Source organism: Tenrec ecaudatus, chromosome 2 (assembly GCF_050624435.1).
Source record: "Tenrec ecaudatus isolate mTenEca1 chromosome 2, mTenEca1.hap1, whole genome shotgun sequence".
NCBI classification, from domain to species: Eukaryota; Metazoa; Chordata; class Mammalia; order Afrosoricida; family Tenrecidae; genus Tenrec; species Tenrec ecaudatus.
Genome location: NC_134531.1, coordinates 213,715,533 through 213,737,131, shown reverse-complemented (window position 1 = coordinate 213,737,131; position 21,599 = coordinate 213,715,533). Strand labels below are relative to the sequence as shown.

At 41.6% G+C, this 21,599-nt stretch overlaps 1 protein-coding gene across 1 annotated transcript in view; it reads right to left on the bottom strand.

The window, feature by feature from the left end:
• Positions 1–21,599, bottom strand: part of DSCAM (DS cell adhesion molecule) — a 646,922-nt gene that overhangs the window by 272,192 nt on the left and 353,131 nt on the right. Inside the window, exons 4-6 of the mRNA XM_075542914.1 lie at positions 10,730–10,876; positions 5,307–5,585; positions 1,022–1,297 (exon numbers count right to left, since the gene is read on the bottom strand). Of these exons, the coding sequence (XP_075399029.1) occupies positions 1,022–1,297; positions 5,307–5,585; positions 10,730–10,876 (702 nt within the window). The remainder of the gene's footprint in view (positions 1–1,021; positions 1,298–5,306; positions 5,586–10,729; positions 10,877–21,599) is intronic.

Sequence of the window (21,599 nt, the reverse complement as noted above, 5' to 3'; positions counted from 1 at the left end):
GTTAGCTAAAGTTAAAGAATCAATAGCAGAAATGTCCTCAGCATAAGGATGCATGTAACCTTACTTTCCTCTGTAAATGAACTTAATATTTTCACCTGTAGCTATATGAAGGTGACTTTGTTATATTAAGCAATCGATAACAGACTCATTTAAAACACATATAGACACACATTCCAACGAGACAAACATAAGATAAGTGCTAGTTGAACTGTCTCGTGGTAAACATGTATGTCACTTTCATGTTACCTATGATAGATTCCTTCCTTGACTGACTAACAGGCTTGAAGATTTCACTGTGCAGTGCTCAGTTAAGACAGGAAAAATGTATAACATTATGCCCCAGTAGCCAAAACCCCAAAGTAATTCCTCCTGTTTTTCAACCACCTAGATTTGTGGAAATTTGGACCCGACCATGGACAATTACACTCAGCAGAACATTTTTTCCACTCCATAAGGCATCAGAGTAAAATTCCTCTCTTTGCTTCCTACACAATGCTTCTCAACTAAGGACTACTTCTCCTCTGTGATGCCTCAGAGGGTATTTGGCAATATCTGCAGTGATTTGATGTTGTTCGAATTTGGGGGGTGGGGTGGGCAGGGCACTTGGAGGGGTAGCACAACAATTAAAATCTAGTGGAGAGAAGCCACATTCTATAATGTATAAAGGCAGGTCCCCAAGCAGGCTATTGAGACACTGTGTCAGAGGATAATGAATTATCACCCTAAGCAGACATTTCAAATTTCTAGGGTTTATATCATGACAAGTAACAGTAACGCAGAGTGGGCATCCTTTTGGCTACTTCAATTCATCTTACTTCTAAAATACAATTCATTTCCTCAGGACGTGGTCTTTCTTTTATGTGCCCGTATTAGCTAAAACATAAAGTTGATTCACAAGCTCTCTCAGATAAACAGAAATATTAAGATTGACAGCCACTGGTGTTGCTCCCCCCAGTTTTTCTGATGTGAGTGCTTTGGGTTGATTCTTTCTCAACTTAACTCTGTGAAGCGGCCCACTGACCTTCAAGAACCACCTGCACATAGTCTTGAGCAGATAGCTTATCCTTGCGAGCAAAGCACTGGTACGCGCCCCCGTCGCTTTTGACCATGTGATCCATTACAAGGTTCTCGTGGTTGATCCCTGTGATCCTCACATTTTTTCCAGGATTGAGGATTTCACCATTTCGGTACCAGGAGAGTTCCTGGTCCTCAGTTCCTGTGACACTGCAGGACAAGGAAACTTGGCTACCCACGCTGCTCTTAACCTTCCTGGGGCTGATGGTGGCCTTCAGTGGCTCTGGAGATTTGGATAAAGGGGGTGGAGAAAAAGTTAGGAATATCACAAATGTAAATGTTATTTCCACAATGTGCAGAACTTTTGACAAGGTGGAAAATGCAGTATTCCAAGCATACTCTATACCATTCTTAATAAACATACAAAAACACCTTTAGATTCACTGTTATTTCATAGTCCCCATTGGAAACACCTTATTGTTATTTGTCTGTCCAGCCATCCTTTCCTATGTAGGAAATGGACTGATGTTGACTCAGTTGCTGTCTCACTATGTAAAGGTAAGAACGATAACATCAAGCCTTTGGTAATAAGATAAGCAGGTGCTTACTAACAGTAGAGGCATGAACATTTATATATTTAATCTTATTTGTTTAGTCCCAAGGTAGGACAGGTGGGTTTTCCCTAGGCCATTCTTTCACACATACATGCATATACTCACTCACATCATATATTGTGACTTAATCAGTACCCACAATACATAGCTATCACCGAAGATTGCTATGAGAATTTTTGACCATGAAATGAGGGGAAAAAATCATTAAAATGAGGCTAACTGGTATGAACAAGGATAAAATCACATCCTTGACCTTTTATGTTTCAATTTAATAGATCCTAATGCAACCTCGCAATAGAGCATCTACTGTGTGCCAAGGGCCGAGTAACCTCACGGTGAGACAACGATGAATGATGCAGAAGCATACTAGCACCGCGGTATAACGAAGATGTTCTACAAAATCTCCAAATACTTTAGATGCATTATTTAACCCAGTCTTCATGCTGTCCTATAATTTTGAATCATCATTTCAATTTTATAGACTAGGAAATGGTCATTCAGAAAGATTAGTAACTTCAACAAGTCCAATAGCACAAGCTAGGTCTTTTGGTTTTTTTTTAAAGTTCTCATGACTTATCTGCATTTTATTAGTACATCAATACATTGTAAAGTATTTGGTTCATAGGAGCTCATCATCTGCTAAATAGATAATACAAATACAACAATGATATATTACAAAAGTCCAGTGATGCTTAGTGTTCTAGAGACATTGAAAATGTGAACTGACGTCAATAGGAAGATTGGGAAAGTCATTATCTGTAATGGCTGGATGGGGCATAGACTGAAATGGATGGGGACAGGTCATTCCAGAGTGTGAACTGCACAAAAAATGGTAAATAATCATGTTTGAGGAAGAGTTTCTAATTTTGTTCGACTCTAACCCAGGGTCAGTGAAGGAGAAAATTAATACAAATATGACAAAAGCAATCTATGACAAGATGAAAAGGACTTTGAGATGCAGGTATTCAATTGAAAGAATTAGAGGAAGCATTCAAGTATTTTCAATGTCATGATCAACCATGCTTTTTTTCTAAGAGAATTGAGTAGTCCATTTGTGTTGGATAATTTAGAGTGGGCAGGAAATTGGTCAGTAAGGAGGTAATACAAATATCTTACAAGCTGTAATTTAGGTCTAATCTAAGACAGGAAGGATGTGAGGAACATAGTTGAGAAACATTGAAATACAGATTTGAAGACATGGCAGGACTTGTCTTTAGAGATAAGAGAGATAAGAGTAACCAGGATTTAAATTTCACATATGCCAGGTCGAAATGGCACCAAGTTGAGTTTAGAATATCATGCTTCTAGGTTTCCAAGCAAACATTTGAGTGGAGATATCAAACCAGTAGACCTCCTCCTCTGGCACTCAGGTAGGAAATGAAGGTTAAAGATTCACATTTGGGAGGTGGGTGGTGGGGAACCAACATATAAAAGATCAAGTGGAAGTAGTTTCAGAATTTTGAACCCAAGGGGCTGCTGTCTGCTCAGAGAAGAGAGCCAACGATGACAAAAGCAAAGAACAGTTCAGAACGGAAGAAAACATTTGAGAACATAGGTATTATAAACTGCCCATCTAAAATAATTTGGAGATGAAAAGAATGGGACCAATAGTTCCTGGAGTAGCCAGGACCAGCAGAAGTGGGAGAAAGGAAGCAGGGGGTGGGGGAGAGAACCAACCCACGTACAAGAGAACAACAAGTGAACTAAAATCAATGGAGCGAAGGGAGTAGGATGTCTAGAGGGGCTTAATCAAGGGAAACGTAGCAGTGAGGAATTACTAAACCCGAATGAAAGCTGAACATGATGGTGGGGCAAGAGGAAAGTAAAAGGAAATAGAAGAAAGAACCAGGAGGCAAAGGACATTATAGAGGTCTAAATACAGGCATGTACATATGTAAATATATATATATGTTCATATCTATATAATTTATAAATTATCAAGAGTTCATGAGGGAGAGGAGAGTGGGGAAGGAGGGCAAAAATGAGGAGCTTATGCCAGGGGCTTAAGTGGAGAGCAAATGTCTTGAGAATGATGAGGGTAATGAATGTACAAATATGCTTTACACAATTGATGTATGTATGGAATGTGAGACCCAATAAAATTATTTTAAAAATTAAGGTTGCAGATGGACATTGGGCCTCACCTTAAATTTTAATAATCTGGAATTTTAATAATCTGGCATTTGTTTTAATAATCTGGCATTCTATGATGCTCACCTCCCTGACAGGATCACTGAAGACAAAATGGGTGCATAAGAAAATGTGGTAAAGAAAGCTGATAGTGCTCAGCTATCAAAAGATAGAGTGTCTGGGGTCTTAATGACTTGAATATAAACATGTAGCTATTTGGCTCAGAAGCAACAAAGCCCACACGGAAGGAGCACACCAGCCTATGTGACCATGAGGTATTGATGGGATCAAGTGTCAGACATCTAAGACCCAGAACAAAATCATACCCAATGTGAATTGGGGAGGGGGGGCATGGAGTGGAGACCCAATGCCCATCTGTAGACAATTGGACATCCCCACACAGAGGGGTCACAAGGGAGAGATGAGCCAGGCAGGGTGTAATATGGCACCGATGAAACACACAGCTTTCCTCCAGTTCTTTGGTACTTCCTTCACCCCACTATCATGACCTCAATTCTACTCTACAAATCAGATTAGACCAGACCATGCACACTGCTACATATAAGAGCCCCACAACACAGAGAATCCATGATAGATAAACCCCTAAGGCCTAACAATGAGAGTAGAGATACCAGGAGGATTAAGGGAGGGTGGGAGAAGAAAGGAGGAAACCGATCACATGGATCAACCTATAACCCCCCTCTCAGGGGGACAAAAAATGGAAAAGTGGGTGAGGGGCAACGGAGGACAATGTAAGATATGGAAATAATAATCTATAACTTATCAAGGGTTCATAAGGGAGGGTGGGTGGGGAAGGAAGGAAAAGAAATGGGGAGCTGATATCAGGAGCTCAAGTGAGAAGAGAATGCTTTGAAAGTGATGATGGGAACAGATGTGCAAATGTACTTGACACACTGGAGGAATGTATGGATTGTGACAAGAGATGTAAGAAGAATTCCCAGTAAAAGTATTTAATAAAAAATTTTTTTAAAAGAACATTATGCTTCTAAGCTTCCAACGAAACATCCGAATGAAGATATCAAACCAGTAGACGTGCTCCTCTGGCACTCAGGTAGGAAACGAAGGTTAAAGATTCACATTTGGGACTTGGGGCGGGGTCGCAGTGTGTGGGAAACCAACATATAAAAGATCAAGGAGAAGTGGTTTCAGAATTTTGAAGCCAAGGGGTTGCTCTCTGCTCAGAGAAGAGAGCCAACGATGACAAAAGCAAAGAACAGTTCAGAACGGGAGAAGAGAACATTTGAGAACATAGGTATTAAGAACTGCCCATCCAAAAAGTATTTGCTCATGAAAAAACTGGAACAGACTTACTTTAAAATATACAGCCTTGAATTAAAATCCTATTGTAATAAGTGAGCGTGGGCAACTCCTGTAACGTGGGTTTCCTCTTTGGCAAAACGGAGTTAGCTCTTTGGCCAGGACGGCAATAAGGAGCCGGGGAGGCAATGGGAAGGCTCAGAGATGAAGGGCCAACAGCAACTCCATGATGGCCGCCCCACCACCATCGCTCAGTACCACCCAACTTACGTTTCACGTACAGGCGGCCTATCACCTTCGCAGTCCCATATCTGTTGGACACTTCACATACATAGCTGCCTGAGTCTGAGGGGCGTGTGTTCTCCACGAGCAGCCCTGTCACAGTCTTCTGGAACCTTCCAGAGAGCTCCAGAGGCATGTTGTCCTTTAGCCAGCGGTAGTCTGGCTCAGGGTGCCCAAGCGCTTTGCACGGCAGTTCCACGCGCTGCCCTGACATGGCTTTGCGGTGATCAAACCCGTCCAGTATGGATGGGGCCGAATTCGCTGGGTCTACAGGGAAAACAGAAAGCTCTTAGAGACAGTGAACAAGGGGTCGAATGAGGGGTCATTAGGCATAGTTCAGCAGCGTGCGTCATTTACATTCCATGCATCCCAGCAATAACTGATACTGACTTTTAAGACTTTATAAATGAATAGGAAAAAAAAAGCGCTCAGTTCACAGACGTCCTGAACACAAAAACACGTTGAAAGGTCGAAAGTTGGGAAGGGCTTACGCTCCTGGTTCCTTGGAAATAATGAACAAATCTAGAAGCATCTTGCTTCCAGCGGAGTCAACCGTTTACTCGAAGAACTGGGTTCTCTTAGCACACTCCTAGGAGCCCGGTGGTGCAGTGGTTACACATGGGGCTGCCAACCGCCAGGTCAGGGATCCCAGCCCACCATTCGGTTCCTCGGGAGAAAGGTCAGCCTCTCTACCCCCATCAAGAGTTAGAGCAGCAGAAACGTTCTACAAAGGCCTGTAGAGGTGGCTAGTCCACCAGGTCTGTTCCACGAGGCAGTTCTACAAGGTCCTGTAGGGTGGCTATTAGTCAGGATCAACTGGATGGGAGCTTTGTTGGTGTTTACAAAAAGAAAGAAAAAGAAATAAAAAGAATTGGTGTTTACAAAAAGAAAGAAATAGAAAAAACTTGCACCCCACCCCGAGATGGACAAATCCCATGTAGAGCATTAATCAAAGGTTACCGAGCAATGTGGAGTCTACCCAGGAAGAGAGGAAGCACACGGAGACACCAAACCAAAACTAAACCTGCTGCCATCAAATCCATGTACACTCCTGGCAACCCTCTAGGGCAGAGTACAAGCATTCTTTTGGATTTTATTTACGGGGGCCCAAAGCCTCATTTTCCTCCCTCAGAGCAGCGGGTGGGTACAAAGTACCGGTTTTGAGGTGAGCAGCCGAAGATGCTATGCTGTCAGTGGAGATACAGTGACCACAAAAGCACAAAAACCTCTCTGTGACAAGACTCTTAATAACCTTCCACTTCATTAAAATCTATCTCCACCATCCCCCAAACAAGATAATCCTAAACCTTTGGAGTTTTGATTAATGGCTTTATTGTGCAAATGAATGGGGGCTAGCCAGATCTCATGGGGCACCAGATAACCTCTGGCAGGAAAAAAAACCTCAATTATTCGAAGGCTAGCCAATTAGTTAATTTTCTGTGTGTTTTATCAGTAAAGGTCAGTACAAATCACCCATAATTAGGCCACCTGGTTATCTGGAATGATCTCCCTAAATGCATACAGATGAACTGCACTAATAAACACAATATACTTTTATTTCTTTTGTGCGTCAAGTCTTTTGAGACTGAGGAATGTCAGAGGTTTCCTTTCGAAAAAGCAATGGCAGTGAAAATCATTTTAGCATACGTTTAGCATAAGTGAAATTTATGTCACAAGAAAATGAATTTTGTACCTAGCTGTTAAATTGAGAGCGCATCGTTGATTCATTCAACAATTGTTTTCCCTCTGCCTGCAAGAGCAGCACAGAGTTCAGCACTGAAGGCAGTGACTGGTGAAGGAAGCCAGATGCCCTCCTGATGCTTATGTTCCAGGCGGGTCACGACAACAGCAGACCAAAACTCACAATTCACGTAACTGTGATCAACTTCATTTTGACACACAATGAGCCAATCGAGGGCAGGGTAAATCTGCTCCCGTGGGTCCCCAAGACTGTAATTTCTTAAGGAAGTAGAAAGTCTCATCTTTCTCTTGCAGAGCAGCTGGTGGTTTCAAACTTCTGACCTTGTGGTTAGCAATCCAGTGTGTCCTCCCACTACTCCCTCAGGGTTTTTTGCAAGGCCAGCATAAGCCATGTATTCAAAACCAAGCTCACTGCCATCAAGTTGATTCTCACTCACTGTACTTGGGAGAAAGCCAAAAGGAGTCTCCACCCTACCACCTGTCTTACATATTTTGGATCTGTCATACCTAAAATAGCATAAACCAATCACCTTTAGCAAATCAATCTATTGCTCTCATACTCTCTCTCTAGACACACACACACACACACACACTGATCTGTGATCAACAAGGTCAGCAGTTTGAAACCAAACAGCCAGCTCCGAGGGAGAAAGATGGGGCTTTCTACTCTTCTAAACAGTTATAATCTCAGAAAATCACAGGGCACTTGTACCCTGTCTTATAGGTTTATATATATATATATATGTAAACACATATATACACATTAATTTGTGTTATTACATGTGTGTATTATACATACATATATACCAAGGTGAGTAAGAAAGAAGAAACCTTTATTAAATAGAAATATCAAAATGAGAAACTATTGCTTTCTGAAATGTTTTCCATTTGGTCTATATACTTATACAAGTGTTGTTTCCATCTTTCCAAACCTTCCTCAAAGAATTCTGAGCTCTTTTATTTATACAACATCAAACTGCCAATTTGGGGATCTTCCAGGTACTCCATCTGAGTCCCTTTCAAATGTTCTTGACATTTGGGGAACAAGCAGAAGTCTCAAAGGGTAGAAGTAGAGCTGTAGTGGGAATGGAATCAGGTTTTTCAAGGGCATTTTTTTAGGGCAGCCACTGTATAGCCTTCTAAGAATAAGCAAATACATTGTCTTGAGGGGACAGTTTTTGGCAAAATGTTTCTGACTTTTTTCTTACCAGTGTGATTTTCTATTTTCTAAAAACTTCATAATCTGTCCCCATAATCATCATTTGTCCTTTGAGAAAAATCTATCACGATGACCCCTTTGTGATTGCTAACAAGACAGCTGACACAACCTACCAAACTGATCTCTTACCAGTGTCATTATGACATTCCTTTTTAAAAAAAAAATTAATTGAATACTTTTATTAGGGGCTCTTAGATCTCTTATCACGATCCACACAATCATTCATTGTGTCCAGCACATTTGTATACATGCTGCCATAGTCATTTTCAAAGCATTTTCTTTCTACTTGGGCCCTTGATATCAGCACCCCATTTCCCCCCCCTCAGACCCCTGCCCGCCCTCTCTCATGAACCCTTGATAAGTTATAGATTATTATGTTCATATCTTACATCGTCCTCTGTCACCCTTCACCCACTTTTCTTTTGTTCATCTCCCTGGGAGGGGGTTATATGTTTACTCTTGTGATTGATTCCCCCTTTCTGCACCCCCCTTCCCCATATCATCCTGGTCTCTCTATTCTCATTGACATTCCTTTTCAATGAAAGCAAACACTTTTCTGTAGTATTCTGAACTTGCATAATGTCACCATGTCATTAATCTGCTCTGGACTAAGATGACAGGCACTGCGCATATTTTCTTTCCTTTTGTTCTTACAGATTAACAAAGGCAATCACATCATAACTATACAAGTTCCATGAACTCTTTGAAGCATCCTGGTATAGTGATTACCTATGTTTTATTGACTTTGTTAAGGGTGAGGCTAATCATTACCATGAAAATAAAGCCTATTGAAAAATACAAAGGATAAAGTAACAGTTGGCCTAACCAAAAAAATAGGGAGAGAAAATAAATATTCTCAAGTTCAGAAGGGAATTATTATTAAAGAATTACAGTAAAATAATTTTTAAATTAATCTATTTTAATTATAACTTGTATTATTTTTAGATGTTGAAAGATGAGTGAGTGGGTTCTGGTTAATTTGAAAGAAGAAGAGAAAGTCAGATAAAAAATTGTAACTAGAAAATTCACTTTGACTCATTATCTCTGGTGTACAGAGAATCAGGGTTTTAATTACTTCCTCCTCAAAAAAAATCACTTCCTTACAATGTTCTGTCCCTTTCGCTGATACAACACCATTTCAAGGAAAACAAAATGCCCTTAAATTATCTACAGAAAATAACTATTGGCTAATCTCATTCAGCTATCATAAAACTCTAGGTTAGTAACCACAGAACAATTTTACATTCTGAAGCCACAAAGGCAAAGGTCAGATATGATTGTCTACTTCACATTTCTAAGCTCTCTACAGAATGCTAATGTATCACTGTGTGAATGAATTGTTTATTTGTTTGACAGATAGGTCAATCAAAAGCCAATTGTGAAATTACACAAACAGTTGGGTTGGTATTTATTCCAAGTATATGCCCCATAAAGGGAAATAGACATCTGATGTGAAAAACAAGTTAGAATACATTGCTTTTAGGAATCCTTTACCCAAGAATAGTCCTGGAAGGTAGTGGGTTAGCATGAATATCATTCAGACTGTAGATATGGATGATTTCCCCAACATTGTTGGGCTAATGTTGGTTTATAAAAGGTATGGTCAAGAAGGCCCTGCTTTCCTCCCACTTAGCTATGAATGAACGTATATAAGTGGTAGTTAGTACTGTCAATAACAGAAATCACTGCCTCAAAGGAATGTGAAGGTTTACAAAATGGGAAATGACTTCACTTGAAGTATTTGTATTGCATTGTATTGGTATTTATTTAAATCAAACCTAAACCAAATTCTCTTGGAAAGAGTTGTTCCAACTCACAGCACCCTGGAAGACAGCAGAACGACACCATGTGGTTTCTAAAACTACATTTTGAAAGGCATAGAAAATCTCCTCTTTCTCCTACGGAGCAGCAGGTTGGTTAGAACTGCTGGTCTTGGAGCTATCAGTCCAACTCATAAGCTACTAAATCACCAGGGCTCATTAAAAAGAAAACATTAACAGCAAAACATAAATCTCACTCATCGAGACCATATAGGACAGAGCTGTGTTTTTCTTTATTGTTTTTTAAAAGAAAACCTTGAATTTGCTGGAAATGAGGATGATGAAACTCCATCTTTCTTATTTTGGACATATGATCAGTAAATACATATTGTTATTTAAAAAGAAAGCATTGTGTTTGGTGAACTTGAGGACATGCTCACGGAGGGCAGCCATCGGTGAGACGGCCTCATGCACTCAGCGCAAGACGGACTCCAATAGAGCGCTGGTCATCAGGTATTCCAGGGCCAGTCAGCAGCCCTTCCGTTGTACAGTCACCGTGTTGTGGAGTTGGCCCAGCGACAACTAACAACAACAATACATTGGCTAAGATATTTATGCGGCAAGCTAGAGGCTTCGTATTTATCCGAAATGTCCTGATTTGGGTCGCGTCACCGCAGGACACTAATGCAGACACATCAGAAATAGAAAGCATGGCTGTGATAAGGTTTTACCTGATACAAAAAGTCGAGCGCTGTTACTCTGTCTCGTCTCCCCAGTATATCTATGCCGTGTGATACAGCGGTAGTTATACAATCCATCTTCATTCTGTACATCTTTAATATACAAGGCTCCCGTGGATGTGATGAGAAATCTAGATCCTGAAATACATAAAAACGATTGCCGGATTAAAAGCAATGGAAAGCAAGCCAATTACAGAAACAATTCATCAAATAGTTGGGGGTTTACCTGAATTAACATATGCAACGGCTAAAAATAAGGAGTGTGCGTTATTTTAAGTGTCCAGGCTATTTAGATTTTTAACTAGCTGAAATTGCAAGCATTTTGTAAGCATGTTACACAATAAATATCTACTTAGAAAATCTAATTTCATAAATTAAATATTTAGGTCATGTATTTCATAGACATAGCTGGTCTATAATTGCTACGGAGCTAATTAGTAGACTTTCTATTTGAATGATGCCAGTTAACCACGTAGGAGCTTCTTTTGCAAATTTCTAACTCATGAAAGTGTAACTCATTCTAACTCATTTTTGTCCTAATTAAAAACATAAAATGCTTTTAGGCTACACAGCAATAAGATACCCCAGAAACTTCTAAAGGAAGATAGCTTTATTGCTATTGATGAGATCAAGTTTTCTTATATTTGGTGTTATAGAGTAGTCTGATATATCTTAATAAATACTTTAAAAACAACTATTCAAATAATACTCAACGCCATGGAGTCAATGCTGACTCAGAGAATTGCCCCTTGTGAGTTTCGGAGACTGTAACACTTTAAAGAAGTAGAAAGCCTCATCTTACTCCTGCTGAGCAGCTGGTGGTTTTGAACTGCTGGCCTTGCAGTTAGCAGCCCTTCTCAAAACTACTATGCCAATTACTATTTTTATCTTAGAAAGAAAAAAGTCAGCCCTGGTGACATAGTACGTTACCCTGCTAACCGACCGTGAGGCCAGGTGTTCAAAGGCACCAGCTGCTCTGTGTGAAAAGGCTTTCTACTCCCCTAAAAATGTACAGCCTTGGAAAACCCTAGGCCCATACTTTGTCTAATAGCATTGCTCAGAGTGAGAAGTGACTCCACGGAAGTGAGGTGGAAGAGGTGTTTTAAAATCAGAAGTACAAGTCCATGTATTCTTCTAACTAGTGGTTTTGCCAGGACAACGTGAGTTGCAGTACAGAAATGACCAACATCAATAGATCAGATATTACGTTTGATAACAAGGATCAGGATGGTTTTCCCTCTGTAAAGAAAAATAGCTAGAGACGACTTCAGTGCTCAATCATAATTTGGTGGTAAACCAAATAAAAACAAGAGTTGACTTCCAGTGTAGTTATTGCATCTCTACAGTGGGTGGCTCATCCACATGCTGCCACTGACGTTTTCCTTTCTGTGGACTAGATCTACTGGAAATATCTGATCAAAGATAATGCCCTGCTGTCTGTTTGGGAAAAGCCTGAATTGACCCCCCCCAAAAATGAACAAACAGACAAAATATATTTTCCTGATTATTTTCTGTGGTTCATGTTCTACTTCCTTGCATTTATTTTAATCAGAGTTTTAATGTTAAGCAGAATCCCAGGAGCCTTGGCTTCATTTCCTGAGCTTTCACAGACCAAAACTGAAAACAGGAGTCCCCAAGTCATTGCTTGGCAATCCACAGCCTGTGAAGGCTCGGCTTTATTCATACATCATTTGCCTAGATAAACATTAAAATAGCTCGTTATTTGAAAGGATATAGGGGGAAATAGGACTATGAAAAAACAAACCATTAAATAACACAAAAGAAAACAGACCCAACCTAAGTGTTTCAAAGGAACACAAATTAACTTTGAAAAATAGCATGAGCTACCTCTGTGTAATATTTCAAGTTAACTTTTAAACAATTTCACGTAGTTGCTTATTTTCAAACTTCCTTCAAGTATGGTAAATATTAGAATTGCTGAAATGTCTCCAAATTCTATCTACTTGAGATGGTGTTTTGTTTCCCTACTCTCCTCCAAAGGAAGATCTAAAAATACTTTTTGTCACTTGTCATATGTCATCATGCTCTGAACCTTTCCTGCCACTATACATTGTATATAATTGAAACATGTTTTTTCTTTCAACATATTTTGCATAGTTACCCAATGCTTTAATAACCAGTTCTTCTAGAGTGCATGGTGATAGACATAAGGGAGTGACACAAAAATAAGATAATGTATGTAATTCCTGTCAACTTTCTAACAGGGAGTGTTTGCATTGGGACTGCCAGGCAATCAGCAGTGGCAAAATGGAAGCAGAAAGCATTCTGTGTATCCTCCCCCCGCCCCCCCCCCGGATTTCTGAAAGGTGCTCTTCTCCAGGCATATTTAATCTAAGCATCACCCACTATGTTTCTGTGGCTTTTTTTTAAGTTCACCTATGTAACACGCTTGTGTGGTGCAGAAAGCAGCTTGGTCTTTGTTTTCGGTTTTTTCAAATAAGGCCACACCTGATGCCATGCGTCCAGCTAAGCAGCCTAAGTGGAACTACCTAGTGGTAAGACATCATTGTACTCATGATGGCCACGAGGAGAGGGAAGCTTCCTGGTTGTAGGTCACGTAAAGGGCAGGGCAATACACCCTTCCTTGGAGCACAGAAGCTCTGTGCTGGGACCATGGCCAGACCTCTCCACATCATGCATCTCTCAATTTGTATTCTTTTTGATTAGATGAAATCTGTAGTTGTAGGTATGACATATTTGCCTCATGACTCTCTGAGTCAGTAAACTATCAAACCCACAGAGAGAGCAATAGCCTTTGACTGTCTGAGCTGGAACCCACCTTAGGGCACTCAGGGTTGGGCAGAGGGCACCACTAGGGCAGTTGGCTATGTGGGGAGAGAAGAGGGAAGGGGAAGAGTGGATCAAGCTCCACCTTCGTGAGGTTGAAATCAAGCTGGCCCGATGCCAATGGAATTGGCCTGCTTTGCTCTTTGTTTGTGGAGTGCTGAATCAAACTATTTTGAGACGTGTTGCTTCAGAAGAACCTGGTTCTTTTGTGTCCTCTTGCAATCACATTCTGCGAGGTTCATTGTAAGGATTGGGGAAGGAGTTGCCAGACTTACCCGATTTAATTTGAACTATCTCTGCCTAGCCCCTCATTTCTCATTGAAATCAGGTGCTGTTGAGTCATCTTTGACGCATGACAATCTAGGATAGAGCTGTGTTCCACAGAATTTTCAATGGCAGATCTTTCGGAAATCTTGATCTGTAAGCCTTTATTCCCAGACGCCTCTGGGTCAACTCAATCTACCAGCTTTTTGGTTAGCAGAGTGTGTTAAGCATTTACACTGCCAGAAGACTCTAATATTCACTGAAACTCATCTCAAAATTGATCAACATTTAAAACATACAGTAAAGAAATAGGAGGAGTTGTTAGGTGTCTTTGAGTGGTTAGGTCTCAGGGACACTACGTCCAATAGAATGAAACATTGTGCCATCCTGGGTCATCCTCCCAGGTGCTCCTGTGGAGTAGAGGCTTCCCTTTAAGAAAAGGCCTCAGAGCCCATGTTTCTGAGTGCAAAGCCATCTTGTGGGACTACCTGGTATGTGGCTCCTCAGGTAACAAAGACTCATTTTAACCACGCCCCCAGGAATTTCCATATCATTCAGAGTATCTTATTCCCATCCTTACATAAAATTTAAAAGCATGCTCCTATTAAAATCGGCAACTGTTAAGATGCAAATTAAACTGCATTTAGCTACAAGCACACATACTTTCTGACACACACACACACACACACACACACACACACACACACACACACACACCACCCTGGACTGGAGACAGGGGTGCAAAGCCATACTTTAATTTCTAGGACTGCATGGCTCAGAACACCCTGAGCACTTCGGATGGAAACATTTTCTTAAATAGAATTCACACTCGTCTCATGTTTAACAGACTTCAAATCAAAAGCAAGAGCTGAGCGAGAGTGAGTAATGTTGACATAGGAGGTTGTCATTCTTGCACTTCCACGGTTGAGCTATGTTGCTCAGTTATTGGAGCCCTGTCTCAGAAGGGCACTGAATGGGTGCTTCGATCCATGGTCCTGCCTTTACTAGCTCTCCTGCTGCCTCCTTTCCCGATGGCTGTCAGTTGTTACTTCTCTCTACTGACACTCCCGTCTGCACTCTTAGCATGCGATGCGTTTAGTCTGCTCAGAGTGAGGAATGGCTCCTATTAGGACTTTGCATACACAAAGAATAAACGTGTTAGAAGTGAGTTCTAGGAAGTTCTCCAACGTGAGCGTGCTTATTAGTGACACCAAATGACTTGGTACCAGTTCACCGAAGGCTTCTTGGATCTCGGAATCCAGGGAGAAAACTCTCCCAGTAGGCGGGCACTTTCAGAAAAGCAGAGAGATGCAGGAAGAAGATCTTTATAGTGGAGGAGAACTGCATAAGCTTCCCCCTAATGTCATGGCGCTGAGAAGTGGAGAATACACAAAGTGTAGCGGCTCCTGAAGTTCAAATGCGATTTCCCTCTGGGTTTCTGTTTCAGAAAAGAAGACAGAATATTCTGCACACGGGCACAGAGATGTAATAGCAACCATTTTAGAAATTCATTTCACTGAATTGTGGGTGGTTGAAAGAGAAGCCTGCCCTTTTAAGCAGCAGAATAAGCATGAGCAACTTAAAGAGAGGGGCAGGTGGGAGCTAGGCATAGGAAGTACCATTGGTGCTGGCTAAGCAGGAGGGGGGTGGTACAAATGCTTAATGAACTTGGCTGCCAACTACAAGGTTGGAGGCTTGAGTCAACCCAAGGCTGCCTCTGAAGGACTGGAAATCTACTTCGGAAAAGTCAGTTATTGAAAACACCATGGGATAAAATTCTACTCTGACAAACAAGGAGCCACTGTAAGTTAGAAGAGACTCAATGGCAATTTAAAAAAAAAAATAAAGGGAATTAATGAATTACTTATGACATTTCTAGACATAGTTTTCAAACCCCCAAATAACCTTTCCCATGTGGGGGCAAGGTGCTGATTGCATGATATGGTTCAGCAGCTTTGTGGTCTATTTATTCATTGCACCAATACAGTTCTGGGCTCCAGGAAGCATCAATCTAAAGGTTTAGGTTTTCACAGGAGCAGATGAAGGGGCAGGAGGAGAGAGTGGAGCACAGCCTGGCCCACCAGGCCATGATGATGATGTTCCTGAGTAGAGCAGCCAGTCCACAGAGAGAACAACATGGCTGGCCCCACTATGAGACATGATGCCCCTCAGTGACTAAGGGCGATACAGGGGACTGCACCGGAGACACAGTGTGGGAATTGCACCTGACCTGATCCCACCACACCAAGGCAAAGCACTGGGGGAGTGCAGCGGAACAGCAAGGGAATGGAGTGGCAAGGTCCCCAGGGAACGCTGAAAGTGGACTTTGGGGCCAGGGCGTGGTGCCCCAGCAGACTGGACTGGAAAACACTCCTAAGGGCCACCAAACGATCCCTGAACTAAAAAAAAAAAAAAAAAAAAGGTTTAGGTTTTAAGATTAAAGACATCCTGTCAAGGCATGAACAAGAGGAGGGGAAAGGTGAGGGAGCTGGGAAGCTTGACTGTATCAGGAAAGGACCCCGATTTAATGCCACATGGATGAAAGGGGTGATACCACCAGGGAGGAAAATTGGTGCTTCTCACCAAATCCGCATTCGTTCCTGTGCATTATTCAAATGTACAAAATACCTGTTTTGATTCGGTTGAACAATCAACTAATCTTTTCTTGCCTCTATAAAATTATGAGCCCTCCTCCTGGTGCACTGTAAAGATGTTCCACGTGGCACAGGCTCACCAATCTTGGGAGCTCCCTCAGTGTGGAGGAATGAAAACGCAAGGCAAGGAATCCAGTGGATCTGGCTTCCAAGCCTGTGAGCAAGATCAGTCACTCAAGCTCCCTGACCTCTAAACATCTGTGAAAGGCAGATGGTGAGTAATGCTCTTTGATCCGCTGCACATTGACTTTGACAATGAACACAGACATGGGAATGAGGGTGAGGAGGGTGCAGGACCAGGCCCTCCTTTGTTCTGTTGTACATAGTACGGTCATTATAAGTTGGAACTTACTTGATAGCACTATATATTATCATCTAACACATGATACACTGGCAAAAAAGTGGCATTTACAGAAATGAAGGAAATGCTTTTAAGATAATACATTTTGGTGTTCTTTTAGAGAAGGTCAGTCAACAGAATCTATTTCATGTTATCCAGTAGGCATCTGGTAACAAGACAGGGAAAAGTCTACAGACACATATTAGAAGAGTAGATTACATAACTTATTGGTTTACTTATAAAAGGCAACTTCGTGTTGAGAAAGTGAAAAAAATAGAATGATGCATATAAAATTAAATCATACTTTTGCGACTTAGAGGAATACAATTGTGCTACTATGATTTCTGAGCCAGGGTCACATGACAGTGGTATGCATAGAAATAAACCATGGACCAGTCTGTCCTACTGCTGCGCTTTGCATGTTGTTCTGATGCTGGAAGGTGCTCCACTGGTATTTCAAATACTCACATTGTCTTTCATACCTACATCCTGTCTCCACAGTGTTCAGTGGAGCTTCCAGACTAAGACAGACTGGAGGGGAAATGCCTGGTAACCTATTTCGAAAATTGGGTAAAAACCCTATGAAGCACAGAATAATACATAAGACCCCAACTTGGGTATCTTGGATACGCCATCCGGAGGGACCAATTTCATGTTTTATAAAATGGAGAGCCTATGAAGGTGCGGGAAACACTGAGGGAGAGGGCTTGGTAGAACGACCGCAACAATAGAATCAACTTGACCCGTGATCACGAAGCCGCGCAGCATCACCACGAGGACCCGCTCCCACATGTGCAAATAATAACCAGAGTGACAAGAACAACAAAGTAAGCCCAGAACATAGTGAGCTCACAGACAGCTTGATATGTCCCAGTGAGGAGCTGGGGAGAAAGGTTACTGTTTTCAGAAATTGTTTCTAGAGTGAAAAATACTCTTCACAAACTTGGAATCTTTTTCCCTTAATCATTTCCATAATTTTAAAAATGATTTCCTGGCATATTGGTATCTGGCCGGACATACACAATCTGAAGTCTTCACATTAACGACTTTTCCCTCTTCATCCCTCATCCCATATGGTGACTTTCTGAGCACTTCTGCAATATACCTAAGTTCACCCACTTCTTTCTCTCCACTGGTAGCTTTCAAATCCAAGGACTCTGCTCATCTAGCACTTGTGCTTCTATGCCATTTATATGCCATTCCCCACTCACTCCCAACAATGATCCTTAAAAATGTCACACCAGATAACTTAGTGTCATGTATTCTATTTAATTGGCTAGGTTATGTTGACCTGCTGTTTGGGCAGACACTGGTGTAGGTATGCGTCCAGAAAAGCCACCTGCCTAGTCTAGACGATAGGTTATGAAATGTTTACATGTAATTATCATTTAAATAAGTTGGCCTTAAATAAAGCAGATTATCTTCCAAAACTTGAATAAAGCCCTGAAAGTCAAGTGAAGGTCTGAAGAGCAAAACTAGAGGTTTTCAGGAGAGAATTCCACCTCCAGATGAAAAAGGTGATGACAGAATTCCTCACTGCCCCTTGCACCTGCACTACCAAAGTGGGACAAAGGACTACCAACTCTCTAACCTTCTGCCTGACCTATGGATTTTGGGCTTATCAGTACTCACAACTGTAAAAGTCCAAACTTTGAACTCAATCAATATTAACAGCTAGAAATAGAGACAGATAACATACTTGTATATGTATAGAGGGAGACAGAGGTATGTGCATAAAAGAGTTTGTGTCTTTAGCGAACACATGTCACCATTGCCCACCTTGTTCATGGATCCATTGGTCAAGAACAGGGGTAACTGGAGGAAATGAATAACTGGTTTCCAAATAACATGTCATCCTACCACTTGATTGCTAAGTCCTCCTCTTCAAAGGTGAGCCCTTGGTGAGCACTCACATGAGATACAAACATCTTCACTCTTTGAGCCCATTCAGAGGTCTAGCTATTGAACCCCAGTCGCTCAGCCCTTCTTCCAGTGAGCTTTCCCTGCCAGTCTCCATCTCACACCCTGGCCTCAGTTCCAAAGTCAGCTTTCAAGCACAACCAGCCCACACCAACCCGATCCATGCATCACCATGCTTATATCCTGATGGAGTTTCCGTGTGTGTGTGTGTGTGTGTGTGTGTGTGTGTGTGTGTACTTGGTTCAGAATCTCTTTCTAACTGGGATATAAGCATCATGAGATCCGAATCGTGGGCTGTCTTGCTCAACTATTTATCCCAGATACTTAGAACAGGTTTTGACTTATCCTACACCCTCCTAAAACCTTTGTGAAATAGGTAGAAGACAGAACCAAACCTATCAATGGATGCATAAAAAAATGGTTTCTCCTCGGGTCTGGATAACAAGAAGTAAGTCAAAATACTTCTTTTTACATTCTGGCATGAGATACATTCATGTATAATACATAAAAAATAGTTTGCCCCCTCCAGTTATGAATATATTCTTCTATGAAAATGAGCGCATGCTAAGGCTTTGAAGTTAATTATCCTGTCACTATTCTCTCTGGCTTTTTTCCTATGCAGACAGGTTCTTAGATATTATTTTCAGGAAGATTTTAAAATGTACATTTGCTCTTTTACTTAGTCAGAAGTATCTTAGGGGTTTCTTTTGGATATCATAATCTTAACTGAGTTAATAGTAATTAAATGAACAGATGGTTTTTCTATGAAGATGCCAACTGTTAGTGCAACACAATGAAACTTCTGTCAGCTGTGCCTGCCACCTCCAATTGACAGTCATCCTGTACAAGGAAACCAAGCTTTCTCCTCAGCAGTTTCCTTAGCAGAGTCAATGAAATTAGCAGAACACAAGATTGAACCCTATGTCTTACGTACATAGCATTAGAAATGAGATGAGCATCTGAGCATCTTGCGTTTCTGCATTTGGAAGGTAACAAATTAGCTTTAGCTAAAATAGAAGTAGGAATTTATATATTTGTCTGGGTAAACTAGGGAAACAAACATACAGAACTCTATATGTATGATAGACGAGTTTTATATAAAGGGTAAGTGTACATTCAGAAAGCATCCCAGCCCCGTCCAGTCCAAGCCCATAAACCCTACTTAGCCCATATGTCCGGCACCAATCTATAGAGTCCGCCTCAATCTCAAAACACACACACACACACACACACACACACACACAATGATATCAAATGCAGGAGGATCACAGGCCAGTGGGTAGAAAGTCTTTGAATCAGCATCTCAGAGCTGGCAGAGGTCTCCACACGGCTTCTCCAGCACCCAGTGCTGCATCAGGGTAAATCCATGTGGCTTCTCTTCAGGGATATCTCACAGGAAGTGAGCCTTGTCAGCTGAGGCAGAGAACTAGCTAAGGCAGCTGCACCCTGGTCCGACCATCAGAGAGCAAGAGACAAGAGAAATAGAAGGGTGAGGCTCGCGGAGCCATTTATCTGTCTGCACTTCAATTAAACTGCCCTTCAATTAATCTCACATGTGTTTATCAGCAAGGGTAGCACAATAAACCTTAACTAGCATATATATACATCTTTGATAATTTTAAGGTTTTTTGAGTCTAGCTATTCCAGATGTACAGGTTGGGGATTGCCAGGAGCAGAAATGAGCAAGTGTTTGTGGTTGCTTCCTGAAAACCAGAAGGTCCTTGTGGATAACGAGTGGGGACTGGCCAGAGGATGCATCTGCTAGCCAATGTAGCCGAATCTCAGGACCCCTGATATAGCCTATCAGGGAAGCCCAGGACATGAGGGCTCAGAGACATTCCTGGCTGGTAAGCCCATCTGCTCTCGAGAAGATAGCATGTCTCTGGCTATAGAAGCACCAGGTTGGGAACTATCTTAGACCACACCCAATGTGTCACTTTGCTTGTATCCTTTGGGACTATAATAAATCCATTGTTGTAGATAGATGGGTTATGCCTGTTGACTTCAAGTCGATTCTGACTCATAACAGCCCTATAGCCGAGACTAGAGCTTCACCATTAACTTCTCAGGACTATAATCTTTAGGAAGCAGACTCCCACAGCTTTCTTCTAGGGAAGGTTTAGAACAGCTGATCTTTTGGTTAGCAGATGAGCATTTTCACCGCTGCGGCATCAGGGTTCTTTATACATGATGTGTTCTTCATGAATTCTGTGAATTGGTCCAGTGAATTATAAAACCCACAGGGGGAGCAGAAGGCAGAAAGGGAGGGTGCCACGGGGGCTCCTGAGACTGTGGATGGAATCCTGAAGGGGTGATGGGTAAACAACCCCACATTTTTGGCCAACAAAGGATGAGATATTGTGAAGACTCTGAAAAAATGTAGCTGGTGTCTATTTATATGACAGTGTGATGGTCAGTGTCCTTTTGATCCGTGTGCTCTGATCTAGCTCCAGGTGTCTTGAGTGAGAGAGAGAGAAAGTGCCTCAGGTGGTGACATGGGGGTGTGTGGACTGGCTCAGTTTCCACATTATGGAGGATGGATTTATGCTGATTTTTACCTTGAAGAAAGGAATTAAACACATGCTTTAAATCAACACTGAGTTCTGTTGTGGATGTGTTGGACAGGTGTCAAGCAAAAAGTACATGTAGGCACAAAAGAGCCATTGATTGTCCCTGAATAAATGAGTAGCCAGCTAGAGATCATGCTGCACGTCTTTGTGATCGAGTATTGTTTTATCAGAGACACGATAAGTGGGTGGCTGTTACAAGTGAATTAATTTTCTCATAATTTAGCCTCCTGGGAACCCTGCAGGAATAGGGTTATGTGTTGGCTGAGACCCTCAAGGTCAGCAGTTGAAACCTCCAGCTGCCCTAT